At 30.0% G+C, this 14,528-nt stretch overlaps 1 protein-coding gene across 3 annotated transcripts; it reads left to right on the forward strand.

Annotated features, from left to right (window-relative positions):
• Positions 1-1,804: 1,804 nt before the first annotated feature.
• On the forward strand, positions 1,805-12,805 carry LOC115878764 (G-protein coupled receptor Mth2-like). 3 transcript variants are annotated; one of them, XM_030895356.1, is made up of 8 exons: positions 1,805-1,918; positions 2,361-2,966; positions 5,300-5,740; positions 8,170-8,248; positions 8,874-9,061; positions 9,720-9,894; positions 10,746-10,891; positions 12,494-12,805. In XM_030895356.1, the coding sequence occupies exons 2-8, from the start codon at positions 2,732-2,734 to the stop codon at positions 12,664-12,666; spliced, it is 1,437 nt and encodes a 478-aa protein (XP_030751216.1). In that variant the 5' UTR covers positions 1,805-1,918; positions 2,361-2,731; the 3' UTR covers positions 12,667-12,805. The 3 variants fall into 3 exon arrangements, with proteins under 3 accessions (XP_030751216.1, XP_030751215.1, XP_030751217.1); XM_030895357.1 differs by lacking the exon at positions 1,805-1,918 and having other exon boundaries at positions 2,808-2,966; positions 5,300-5,337; positions 5,454-5,740; XM_030895355.1 differs by lacking the exon at positions 1,805-1,918 and having other exon boundaries at positions 2,190-2,966.
• Positions 12,806-14,528: the final 1,723 nt, after the last annotated feature.

Genomic DNA, 14,528 nt, shown 5'->3' on the forward strand with positions numbered 1-14,528 from the left:
GGTCGCAGTGTTTCCGGCAGAGGACGGCCCCTTCTTATGGAAAAAAAAACTACACCCTAGAATCAACCTGTATGCCAAAATTGAGCTTCTTACGTTGAGTGGTTTGAGCAGGATCGTGATTAATCAGTGAGTCAGTCACTTAAGGATTTTATATATTAGTATAGATATATGCCGTACTAGTACAGTCAATCAGGGTAAATGTTTTAATATGGTCAAAATCTAAATATTTATCCATGTAGTTGTGGTTTATATGTTACTTCGATGGATTTAATTAAGTTTAGTGTTATTCTGTCAACGCTACAATGCAAAAACATTCGGAAGTCGTGGCTTGCTTGGCGATTTTCACACGAAAACAGATGAATCAACGAGATGACACTCGGATGTGTTAGAGAAATTTTAAAAATTTAAAAATTTTAAAAATTTACTTGGAGTTCTATAAAATTTAAACGCATAATAAAGCTAGGTTTACCGTATTTCATTGTCGATTATCATTTGAGATTATACTACTATGCAATTACTGATAATGAGTTATTTCCGATTATTTACCTACAGCTTAATATACAGGGTAAATTACAAAGTAATAAACCTTTATAATAGATTTACACTTTTATTATACCCTCTACGGATTATATTCTAATAGCTCAGAAAAAATAAGTAAACCTAAAGTGTTTCTAACATATTTATTTATAAATACAACAGGATTTTATTTACATCGCCATTGTATTATCGCCACATTTCGCATAAAGTACCTTATGATCGAGAAAAAAACGGCGTCAAAGTCGGCTAGGGAGCGCTTTTATATTTTCCACAGTAAATTTTTATCACAGCCACTCAATGATTTTTCTCTCGTATTTTACCGTTGAAAGAGCCATAAATATGAGATAATACGTCGAGTATCTGCAAAGCCGTTAAAAGTTTTGAAATACTCTAAATACAAAACTGCTCATTTTTAATACTCCATCTAATAAAATAATATACAGGGTGTTAAAAAAACAAAGAAAAAATTATTTCATATTTTAGAAAATTTCACGTAGAATTTTAAACACCCTGTGTGATTTAAAATTACGATATTTATAGCAAAGTAAGTATAGACCATCTAAAGAAAATATACCTAATATAGTTTTGAAAAAGTAAAGTAAAGATTTCAGTTAACGTCTCCTTTTTGCTGCCAGGGCTAGTCTGGACGGGGCCCACTTTGTTTACGCGGAATCCGAACCGCGGTCCTCGGCCATATCATGGTCAATGGCCTACCGACTTGGCAAGTGTCTAAATCGACTCTTACTCACGAGATATCCGATCTCATCCGGCCTCGAACCGGCGTGAATGAACAGTGTGTGTCAATAGATTTTACACTTTTGCCTTGCAGATTCAGGAGTGGATTTATTAACTGTTAAAAGACATGGTGGTTGGCGCTCTAACACAGTGGCAGAGAGCTATATAGAAAATTCCAAACAACATAAGAAAAAAGTGTTATGAAATATTTTGGGTAACATTTCTGGCAATGATGGTCTTCAACAAGTTCTGGTCTTCAACAAGTTCAAGCACTCAGGAAATAAATTTACTTTCTAAAAATGCAACTCACCTGTCATCGTCTGGAATTAGTTTAACCAATTGTACTGATATTATAATTAATGTTTACAATAAATAAACGTATTTAGGTACCTTTTTTTGTTTGTTTCTTATTTTAAAATTTGCGTGTTATTGTGAATTCATAATAGCACTAGTACTATTATGAAGAAAGAGTAGTGCAAAAAATGACATCCAAATGACAATGTTAAATGTGTCATAATGACATTGTCGTAGATTAAACGCTTTAATTTAACTATTTTAGATATAAACAAAATTTGTGACTAACAAACGCAAACTATTGATCTAATTCGGCATTATTGACAATATTGCAAAAGATACTTAGCACAAAGTAAGTTTAATTTAACAAAACTGTTTTTATCATAAATCAAATTTTCGATATTTTTTTTGCCTCGACCTTCCACGAATTCCATTACACTACCTTCCCCTACCTCCAATAAAATTTACAATAGAACCAATCAAAAAGCCAAGTTCCTGTCGTAAATTAATCCCTTACCCCCATGTTTTTATTACCTTCCCACCCCCTAAAACCACCCTTAATCCTCTAGAGAAAAACGTTTACCAGCCCCTACCCAAAGCCACATCACATTCAAAGTGTTTAGATTTGAAATAAAACAGCAAAGCTTAAGAAAGCTCAGTCTATTTGTCGTTAAAGTTTAAACAGAACACCGTATACAATTTTGTGTTTGTTTTTAGACCTTGAATTAGATTCGCGATGCACTTGTTAGTTGTTATTTCTATTATTTCTGTCATTTTTTCGCAAATTTTTGCAGCAAATATCATTGAAAAGTGTTGTGAAAATGGATATGAAGTGTTTGGTTCAAAATGCGTCGAAAAAAACACTAAAAGAGTGTATGTTTCGGGGTTTTATAACTCTTCTAAACTCGATGGAGAGTGCATAGATTCAACAAGTGAAGATTTTTATATTTTTGACGCAAAAAACAACAAATTCACCAACAAAACACAAATATACTCCAATTTTACTAAGTGTTGTCCTGTTGGATACATCTACAATACAAAAACACGATCTTGTATACCCTCAAAAGAAGCTAAAGAAGATTTTTTCACGAATTCTTTGATACAAGTGGGTTTAAAAAGCTGCGTCGTTATTTTTGACAAAAAATTCGAAAAATTAGAGGATTTAATGGTTGAAAAAAGTACCAAAGATGGAGAGTACTGTGTGGATCAGAGTGTTGGTGATGGATATGTAATGAGGGAGTGCCAGAATGATCTGGAGGTGTGTATAACGAAGAGGTGTTTCAAGAAATGTTGTCCGGAAGGACAGAGTTATGTTGGAGGTGGTACTTGTAAGGATACTTATGTTTTTGGGATGGTGACTGAGAATCAGTCGTATTCACCTTACATTGATGATATTAAAGGTATGTAATTTTATTTAATAAATTTAAACAGTGAATTTTTTATAGAGGGTGTTTTAAAAAAACCTGTGCCGTCTCTCGTAGGGAGATTCCTTAAGTAAAAATAAGATTTATTTTTTAAACCAATATAGGTCCGATTCTGCTTTGTTTCGTAGTTATAGGGGGTTAAAAAAACCTTCATTTTTTTTCGGTTTATTATAATTTTCTTCCAATCAATATCATCTAATTCCAATAAATATCATCGATATCATTAACTGGCTATAGTATTAAATAAGTGCTCCATTGATTCCTCATCAAAAAATATACAGGGTGGTCCGAACTGTATTCCGGAAACTTCGGCAGCATATTCTGCAGATAGAAATAAATAAAAAAAGTTCGTATAAATGTGTGCCCTAAAATGCTTAGTTTCGGAGATACAGGGTGTAGAAGTTTCAATTTTATTTTAATTTTTTCCAAATAATTTCTGAAGTAACATCAATATTTGGATGAAACTTGGTGTCTGGGAGTTTTTTGATGTGAGAAATTTGATTTTGATGTCAATATGGCTTAAAAAAAATTTGAAAATTCAGAATATTTTGGATTTTTTTTTAGTTTTTAGTTAAAAAAACATAATTTCGTGATAATATGGCAACATAGGTAGTAGATTAAATTTACAAGAAAGAAAATCCAGAAAAGATCCAGTGGTTCTCAAAATTTAAGCAAAAAATTATTTTTTTTTTGGAAATTTTCAAATCAAAATAACTCCGATATTTTAGACTTATTTGAAAAGCGATAAAGAGAAAATATGTTTCTTTTATCGAGATTTACCACCTTTTAAAATACTTGCACTTGTTTCTGGGACACTCTGTATTATAATAGCAAATATTAGTGGCAAATATATTTACAGAAGAATATCCAATTTTAATATTCCAATATTCGTTGGTTAGTATGCATTATTTTTTTAGTGTTTGTTTGCTGAACGTGCTACATATTAAAACCTTAATTAAAACGATCATCGATATGATAAATTACAGAACATATTTTGTATAACTAGGAGCGTTTTATTTATTTTTAGACACTGTCTTCATACGTTACATTTTTGTGCTTTAGTTTTTGTTATTTATTAAAATTCAAATAATTTTATTATTTCTTAATATGGATCATTATAATACATATTAGGAAAAAAAATAATTACAGAAATCTATTCTTAGAATTAGCATGTGTTTTTTAAGAACCCTGTTTATAGCTACAATAAAGATAATGAAAGGGAATACCTACAAGGTACACAACAAAACTGTCTTGTATTTAGTCTTGGATTATATCAAAATTTATTTGCAAACATTTGTAAGCATGTTTTGTATTAACCGGTGGATACATTGGATGCGAATTCTTACAAAAATTTGTTTATACAGGGTGTTGCAAAAAACACGTGCCATCTCCCGTAAAATTAAGATTTATTTTTCACATTATTCATATTAACATATTTTTTCGAATTATTATAATTTTCTTCCAAGTGCTTTTAGCGATATTTTGTTTGCGAATTCGGCCTCCTTGATGAGATAAACGCAATTTTATTAATCCCAATTAATAAAATTAAAATATAAATAAAATTAATAAATTATATATTTTACCTAATTTATGATTAGATATTATTACTTTTAGTTATTATTACTATTAGTCCAACTTACAAAGCCATTTCAAATAAAAAATAGTGGTTGTTAAGATAATTATTACAGAAAACCTATAATTTTAAAAAGTTTTATCATGCTGTAACTCTAAAACTATGCATTCCCATACCCATGCTTATAGGAACTTTTTTTCATATTTTTTGATGAAGAATTAATGAGCACTTATTTTAAACTTTCGCAAGTTAATGATATTAAAATTTTTAAAGGTTGCTAATAATTAGACTTGAATCAAGGCAAATTAATAAAATTGCGTTTATCTCATCAAGGAGGCCGAAATCGACAAAATATCAAGAGACAACTTTCAAATCGGCATTAAACTGCTTACACTATTTCGCTAACAAGAGAAAAACGTCAGTGGCGTACATACTTATTTAGAAAAATATTCCAGTGATAACCCATATGCACGTCCCTGGTGAATATTTCGACACTTTTTTAGCTTTAAAACATGTCGCATTTGTAGTAACTTTTATCCTGAAAATTTAATTCGAAACGCTAAAAGTACTTGAAGGAAAATTTTAATAAATCGAAAAAATATTTTAAGACTTTAACACCCTGTAGCTATGAAACAAAGCAGAATCGGACCTATGTTTATATAAAAATAAATCTTATTTTACGAGAGATAGAGTATGTCTTTTGAAACCCCCTGTATAATATAATAAAATATTTCAGATGACTACGAAGTTATTTATGGTACAGGATGTCCAAAGGTACGTCTAAACTTTAACAACACCATCCAATATAGAATAGACCAAAACGGTACCTTCATCTACTACCACAACTACAGCGAAAGTTTCGTTCAGGAGCCCGTCTTTAATTTTTACAGCTACTGCCTCGAGCATGCCGAAAAAGGTAGCATTTACGGGTACTACCTATTCACTTGTTACAATTTTAAAGAAATTGATGTTAAGTTCACCCACACCCTTTGGGCTAAGATCATGTCGTGTATTTTTCTGGTTTTTACCATTGTGATTTATTTCCTGGTCGGTGAGACCAAGAATACCTTTGGGAAGATACTGATAAATTATTGCGTCAATGTGATTTTGCTGATGGTCACATTGATGGTGTCTCAGATTGATGTGTTGCCTACTAGACTGGAGTGCAAATTAAGAGGTATTTTATATTAACGTTTTCTTTATTTTATCAAATTTTATGCCGGGTCCAGACCAAGGCGACAAAAAGTAAACACGATTTTGAGACAAAAACAAGACAAACTTGAGACAAATTGTCCACACCGCAAGGACAAAAATACAGGGTGGCGCCTCTCATACGCCGCGGAAGCTCCAAGGAGAACGGTAGTTTATATCGAAATGAAATTTTGGCAACATATGTAGGTTAATTGAAAGCATTTTATAAAAATATATAGAATTATACAGGGTGTCCCCAAAAAAAGTTACACATCAAAGTTTTGGTTTTTCTAATGGAACAACCTATATATTAATTGATTTTCGGATTCTAGGAAAAAAATAAAGGTGAGTTTTATTAAAGAAGCATATACCTAAAATCTAAGGATTTTGACATATTTCACATTTTGTGAAAATAAAGAGTAAATTTTAAATTTCGATAACAGCTACCTAAATTTTAGTTGACCTTGTATAGCCTGATATTTAATTACAGTAACCATTGTATGTTAAACCAAATTGAAATTTAACCCGAAAAATTATACAGGGTGAGACAAAATGAATATGGAACATTAGTACTTTTAAAAGCAAGCTACTCCTTTATTTTAAATGGAACACCCAGTATATTTTTCCGGTGTTCAATGGTGAATTTATATATCTTCAAAATATTATTAAGGTTGCCTGCCCGTCAGACAAAGATTTTCCCAGATATTTTAATTTTTATGATTTTGCGTCAGTAAATCTTAATTATTTGAAAAAATCTAGGTTGTGTGGTATACCTTTATTAATTTAACAAAAATTAAAGATTGTGGAGTAAAATAATCAAGGGTAATAAAAAATACACGTTTAAAACATATTTTAATTATTACAGAATTAAAACTAGATATAAATCTATAATTATGCGACAAAAATTAGCTGGATGAAATCAAATGCTCAAAATGCTTCCTTTCCTGTTAATTGCATAAAATGATTGTCTTTTCAAAAGGATCTTTTCATTTTAAAAGGCATATGTGGAGTTCTATCTGAAAAAAGCAGCTGCAATAATTTATCTTATGCTGTCGACACTAGTTGGTTGAGTTTTTAAAGACTGTCTTTAACATATCCCCATAAAAACCCAGACTAGATAAAATCAGGAGCATTTAACTATTCTATTAATTGGTGAATGCACACTGCATTCACCAACTAATAGAATCATATCAATTCTTTCTGATGTAGGATAAGTTTGAATTTTCGGCAAATTCCTGAGAATTTTTTTTTAACTGACAAAAATTATAATTAGTTATTAAAGTTGAACTAATTAGACAGCTATGTTGAAGTAACGTCAGACATATCACAGCCAGCTAGGTTTTATCAAATAATAAAGATCTACTCAGATCAAATCATGTAAATGAAAATATCTAGGAAAATCTTTGTTTAAGGGGTAGGCAACCTTAATAGTATTTTGAAGAGACAGAAATTCTCCATTAAATATCGGAATAATATACTGGGTGTTCCATTTAAAACAAGAGAGTAAGATGCTTTTCAAGTTGACCATTGTTCAATATTAATTTTGTCTCACCCTGTATAACTTTTCGGATCAAGTTTTAATTTGATTTGAAGTAGAATAGTTAGTTTAACTACATATTAGGCTACACCGGGTAACTTCCAATATGGGTAGCTTTTATTGTAATTTAAAAATTGTTCCTTATTTCTAGAAAATGTTAAATATGTAAATTGTTAAAAAACCTTACATTTTAGTCATATACTTCTCTTATAAAACTCACCTTTATTTTTCTCCTAGAATCCGAAAATCAATTAATATATAGGGTGTTCCATTACAAAAAACACAACTTTGATATGTAACTTTTTTTGGGGACACCCTGTAGAACTCTCTATTTTAAAAAGTGCCCTGAATTAACCTACATATGCTCACAAAATTTCATTTCAATACAAACTGGCGTTCTCCTTGGAGCCGCCGCGGCGTATGAGAGGCGCCACCCTGTACAACAAAGTCAAAAGTTTAGTTGTTGCGAATGAGTTTTATTAATCATGTGTGATTTCACTGGTCTAGTGTTGGCAGCACACTGCGCCGACAACTTGTAAAATATACGAATAAAACATAGACACTTTGATCTTTACTGACTGACTTTTAAAAAGTCTCCGAATTTTGAAACAAAACAAAAATGAGACAAAAATGTCGCAGAAATGTATTGAATTTGTCGCAATTTTGTCGTAAAACATAAATGTTTCTGTCTTGTCGTTGTTTTGTCTGCTTGGTCTGGACCCGGCAGTATGCTTTAACAATAAAATACTTGTATGTTCATCCCAATTTCAAAAAAATTACAGGATAATACTGCACTAGTTTCTTTTTGGCTTCTGCGCAATAATTTTTAACAAAAAGCAATATTTTTCAACATTATATTAACAATAATTCTGTTTTAGGTTATTTTATAATCATATTCACGCTGGCTTCATTTGCCTGGTTCAATATTATGTCCTTAAACATTTGGTGGACATTTAGGTAAGTTATACAGGATGTCCCAGAAATAAGTGCAAGTATTTTAAGGGGTGGTAGATCTCGACAAAAGAAACATATTTTCTCTTTATAACGGAGTTATTTTACTTTGAAAATTTCCAAAAAAAATATTTTTTTTCTATAATTTTGAGAACCACTGGATCTTTTTTGGATTGTCTTTCTTGTAAATTTAATCTCATACATAAATGGTTGCCATATTATCAATAAATTATGGTTTTTAGCTAAAAAAAATTCTAAAATTTTTTTCAAAAAACTTCGAATTTTAAATTTTTTTTTCGCGAAAAAAACCTCATAGGCGTGTTTCTGGGGTTAAACTTTACTACCAGTTACAGGGTGTCCCAATATTTCGTGGATATAGAACTACTACGTATTTTTGGAATTAAAATAAATTCATTCGACACAATTTATCTCTATACAAAAGTGCTTCGTTTGTCCGCTAGAGGACATCAAATTTAAAAAAAAATAAACACATTTTTTAAATATTTTAAAAACCGTTATTTCGATTTGAATGAGATTTTGGGTGTCTATGTTTTGCTAAATGCTTTAACTAAGTTAAGTTTTATTAACAAGAGAATAAACTAATATTTTTCATATATCTTTTCTGTTTTAGTACACCAAAAAGAATGATCGGAAGTGACCAGAAAAGAAAGGAATTGAAGAAATTTCTTTTGTACTTTCTCTATGGTTGGGGCATGCCCATCTCTCTAGCACTGCTAATCTTATTACTTGAAAATACTGCTTTCTTACCAAAAGTTATCCAACCTTATGTGGGCATATTTTTCTGCAGTTTGGAAAACCGTAAGTATTGTACAGGGTGAGTCTTAAATAAGTGCAAATATTTTCAGGGCTGGTAGATCTCAATAAAAGAAACCGAGTTATTTTATTTTGAAAATTGAAAAAAAAATATTTTTTGCAAAATTGTTGATTTTGAGAACCACTGATATTTTTATGTGTTTTCTTTTTTGTAAATATAATTTTCTATCTTTGATTGTTACCATAATATCGAGATATTAAGTTTTTTAACTAAAAATTTAAAAAATTTCAAAAAATGTTAAGAAAAATATCAAATTTTCAATTTTTTTTTTGAAAAAAAAAATCATAGAGGTGTTTCTGGAATAATATACCACCCTTAGAAATATTTGCACTTATTTAAAACTCACCCTGTATATAAAGTTGCCCTAAAACGTGAATTCACATATACAGGTTATATCTGTCGTGACCGTGATTATGTATTCGCTGTGAAAATAACACGTGAATGTGAATTCACAGGTTATTACCGATCTATGTGTCATTCAAGTTTTACAATTTTTTTTATAATTTGTTAGAAACTGTGAATTGCTGGTTGTATTTCACTGTGAAAATATTCACAGCCAGTGATTTTTTGCCCATTTCTATTATAATCATTTTTAGTAGTATTAAATGATTATATCACTAATAAAATTTTGTATTTTTTTAGGTAACTATGCACCAATTGTGTTTTTTCTATTGCCTCAACTCATTTTTCAAGTTGTCAATACAACCTTGTTTGTAAAAACTATAATCTACTGCATCAAAGTTAAAAATGACATTAACAGATTAAACGACTTGTCAAAAGATAATGGAAATGGAAAGTTTTCAGTAGCCAAAGAAAGGTAATATAAAATAAAGAAATAAAAACATCTCTACATTTTTATTGTAATCCCCAAATTAAAAATGAAAAAAAAAATTGGCACCGGGAAGCACGTATAGCCGCCCATACTAAAATATGTTAATATCTCAAAAACTGCGACTTTGACTGATTTTGATGTTATTACAAATTTTGTTGCAAATATTATTCCTAATCTTAATTTGAAAACCGCGTTTCGATAGCTACTGTAATTTTGGAGTTACGATTTTTTTAAATTTTTAACTCCCTCCCAACAACAGTATCACAGTTTCGGCAGAATGACATCATTAAATGAAACTGGACATATCAATATTAATTAAATCAAATTGTTTTAGCGATATGTTCAAAAGCCAATAACTCGGAAACGGTTGGTTTGAGGTACATTATGTGTATTTCGATTTTTGCTTAGAATTGAAGGAAGAATTGAAATATGCAATAATATACAGGGGGTTCTATTAAAAAAATAAATTTTGATGTGCCACGATTTTATGAGCGACCCTGTATAAATTTATTACTCGCCAATAGACATTTAAAAACGCTATAATTTTTGTATTTAACTTTTTGCGGTAGGTACCTTGTATATTTTACCTAATAATCGACCGTTTCCATACATAAAAGCGACCCTCTGTATATTGTCAGCATGCAAGAAAAATACAAATATTAATTCAACAAAAATATTTGTTGTAAAATTTTTTTATTAATTAAATTTAAGACTAGAAAGGCTTTATTGTATTACTTGTTTCAATTTTATGCAATTTTAATATTAAAATATTAGATGAATAAGATAAAAGATTTGAAAGAGTTTTTTTTAATATTCAATTTGCCTTTTTTTTCTAGGCTAGGGCTTATCATTAAGCTGGGCATTGTTATGGGTGTGATATGGATCTTTGAGGTAGCCACTGCATTTTTTACTAAAATGCATTCTTACAACGCATTTACTAAATACCTGGAAGTGGTTTTGGATAATTTGATATGCTTACAAGGTGAATAGATTTATTTTTTACTGCTTAATATTAAAATATATGATACCTTCACCATTCTGTCAACAATTATTTTTTAATATTGGTATAATACTGATAAAAATTTTTCTTTGTGTACTCTTGGATAAATTAACTCATTCTATAAGAAATAGCACAGGCTAAACATATAAATATTCTGCATTTCTTGTGGTTTATTTGTGTCATACTGTGTATTATGTGTTACATTACAGTATAGGGCTTGTTTCTCTCGACAATTTCCTGTTTCACAACGTACCGTTTGTGTCCGGGAAGGGTTCATAGTTTCGTAGTTGTCGATTTTCGAAGGAAATCAGTACATGTATATTATTTCGTATATTTTTCATTTTATTGACATTATAGAAAGCACTCTTCATTAAAATGTTGTATCCTATGTTATAAGGCTTGATTCTCTCTACAATTTCCTGTTTCACAATGTACCGTTTGTGTCCGGGAAGGGTTCATAGTTTCATAGTTGTTGATTTTCGAAAGAAATCAGCACATGTACATATATTATTTTGTATATTTTTCATTTTATTGATATTATGGAAAGCACTGTTCATTAAAATGTTGTATCCTAAGTTATAGGGCTTGTTTCTCTCTACAATTTCCTGTTTCACAATGTACCGTTTGTGTCTGGGAAGGGTTCATAGTTTCATAGTTGTCGATTTTTGAAAGAAATCAGTACATGTATATTATTTCGTATATTTTTCATTTTATTGATTTTATGGAAAGAACTGTTCATTAAAATGTCGTATGTATGTATCCTATGTTATAGAGCTTGTTTCTCTCTACAATTTCCTATTTCACAATGTACCGTTTGTGTCCGGAAAGGGTTCATAGTTTCATAGTTGTCGATTTTCGAAAGAAATCAGTACATGTATATTATTTCGTATATTTTTCATTTTATTGATTTTATGGAAAGAACTCTTCATTAAAATGTTGTATCCTATGTCATAGGACCAGTGGCGCATCTAGAGTTTGAGTCTGGGAGGGGTAGTGTGAATATTCAAAAAAGTACTAACTTTGAATTAAATTTTTGCTGGAAGGTATTTTAACTGTGGAAAAAAATCTACTTGGATTGGTTTGGATATTCTGTTTTAAATTGTATTATTAACTTTTTTGTAACAATTTTATTTTATACCAAATTTTATCTTATTAATTAATTTCTTTCTGGGAGGTGTAATTACCCCCATTACCCCTCCCGTATATGCGCCCTTGCATTACACAATTTTTTTTAATAAACAATAAAGAAAATATATTTTGTAGAACAAGTTTTTTAAAACACAAAGAAATATGTTTTAAGCAATATTTTATACATATAATGTTTATGATATAATGTGTACTGATATTAAGTGTATTTAATTTAATGTAATAATGGCAAGCCTTGTCGTGTAATTATAATACCTTCACCAAATCGTCAAAAAAATTAAAAAAAAAATGTTAGAAGCATTGTTTTTACGAAAACAATGTTAGAAGAACAGTAAAATAAGCTATAAAGAATAATATTATGTACAAAAGAATAATAATAAAAAGTCTTTAAGAGAAATAATTAAAAATATAGTTTTTATTACTAATTATATATTTTAGGTACATTTATTTTCCTCATCTTCATATGCAAAAGAAAAACATTCAACAAATTGAAGAAGAGATTGAGCTTCAGTGGACAGAGTGCCAGCCATTCTTCATGCACCACTCAGTCTACTAGCTTCTGTCCAATGAACAAAAAGCAGAATACAAGGACAAACTTAGACGAAGCTTAAGAACTTATTCACAATGTTTGAAATTTTATTATAAAAATCTATACCTACTAACTTTTTAAACATTCTTTGTATTGTGATAGAAACAATATCAATGTTGTAATATTTTGAGAGATTTTGAATAAATATTGTGTGTTATGTAGTAGTGTTTAACCTTAATAGTACCGTATGATCGAAAAAAAATGGCGTCCAGTTGGCTGGGAAATGACGGTCTATGACATTTCCCATATAAATTTACCTATAAAATGACAGCGATCTTCATTTCCCAGCCAACTGGACGCCGTTTTTTCTCGATCATACGGTATTTTAAAGAAGCAAGAATTCTTCTTTGAATATAGGAATACTATACTGGGTGTTATTGCACTTAAATTAAAAGAATAACTTGCTTTTAAAATTGACAAATGTTCAATATTAATTTTGTTTTACCTTGTATAACTTTTCGGGTCAAATTCTAATTTGGTTTAACATACCTACAACGATTATTTTGACTAAATATCAAGCTATATATAGGGTAAATTAAAATTTAGAACTTAATTATCGAAATTTAAAGTTTATTTTTCATTTTATTTACAAAATGTGAAATATGATATGTCAAAAATCTTAAATTTAGTTGTATATGCTTCTTTAATGAAATTTACCTTTATTTTTCTCTAAAATGTCAATTACTACACCGGGTGCGTCTCGAAAGTGGCTCACCCCTATAACTTTTATATTTTTTCAAATAAAAAAACGAGATTTCTTATGTTTATGACATAAATTAGGATTGATTGACTACAACTTTTGATTTTTAAATGACACCCTCGGTATATTTCGACTGTAATCGATAGAAAATGACACTCTGAATAAAATGGCATATCATATATCAACTTTTGACATTTTCGCTTAAGAAAATCGTATTGTAAATTTCATTCAAGAGTGGCTATGTTAAAAACACTAATTTTTAATCAAGGAGCCTTGGAAAACTAACAACATATCTCAATTTTGCAAATGAAATAAGGGTGGTTTATTGGAATATTTGGAAAATGCATTTTTTTACGAATAATTTGGTACCACACACTTGGTATTTCGAGTCAAATTGTCTTTATGAACCGCATTTTACAATTTTAAATAAACCAGATGTGAAAATGTCATAAGTTGACATATGATATGTCATTCTATTTAGAGTATCATTTTCTATCGAATAAAGTAGAAATATACCGAGGGTGCCATTTCAAAATCTTGTTTTTTTTAATGTATGATTTAAATGATGATTTTAAATTTATGTTGATTGTTTCACTAAATGATGATTTTAAATTTATGTTGATTGTTTTTTTTAAATGTATGATGTATGTATTTATCTGAGAAAATAAAAAAGTTATAGGGGTGAACCACTTTTCAGATGCAGCCTGTATAGGGTGTTCCATTACAACAAACACAACTTTGCGTAACTTGGGGACACCTTGTACATACATTAGCGTAACTAGCAATCTATCCTGGGAGGGGCCTGGGGAGGTCTGGGTTTGAGCCCAGAGGGGGACTAGGGCTTTGTTTTTTTTTAATGAAAAATAATTTTGAAAAACACATTTTTTGAATAACACGTTTACATGAATTTTTCTATCAATAAATTTCAGAGACTTGGTTATCAAACCGTGTTTCCGTAGATTATTTAAATACCTACAATTTTTCTAAAGAAAATAAAAATTAACACATTTTTTGAACACAACAAAATAATATTAACTAAACAAAACTAGAAAACGTCATTTTTACTACATCACAAGCAAATAAAAATTAATACATAGCCAAGAGTCATAATTCAGGATTTCTCCGGGGGCTGCCCAGCAGTACCTGGGGGGGGGTCTGGCACCCCCGGGCAACCCTCTAGTTAC

The sequence above is a fragment of the Sitophilus oryzae genome, unplaced genomic scaffold (assembly GCF_002938485.1).
Source record: "Sitophilus oryzae breed Bouriz unplaced genomic scaffold, Soryzae_2.0 scaffold_1521_pilon_pilon, whole genome shotgun sequence".
In the NCBI taxonomy this organism is placed as follows: Eukaryota; Metazoa; Arthropoda; class Insecta; order Coleoptera; family Curculionidae; genus Sitophilus; species Sitophilus oryzae.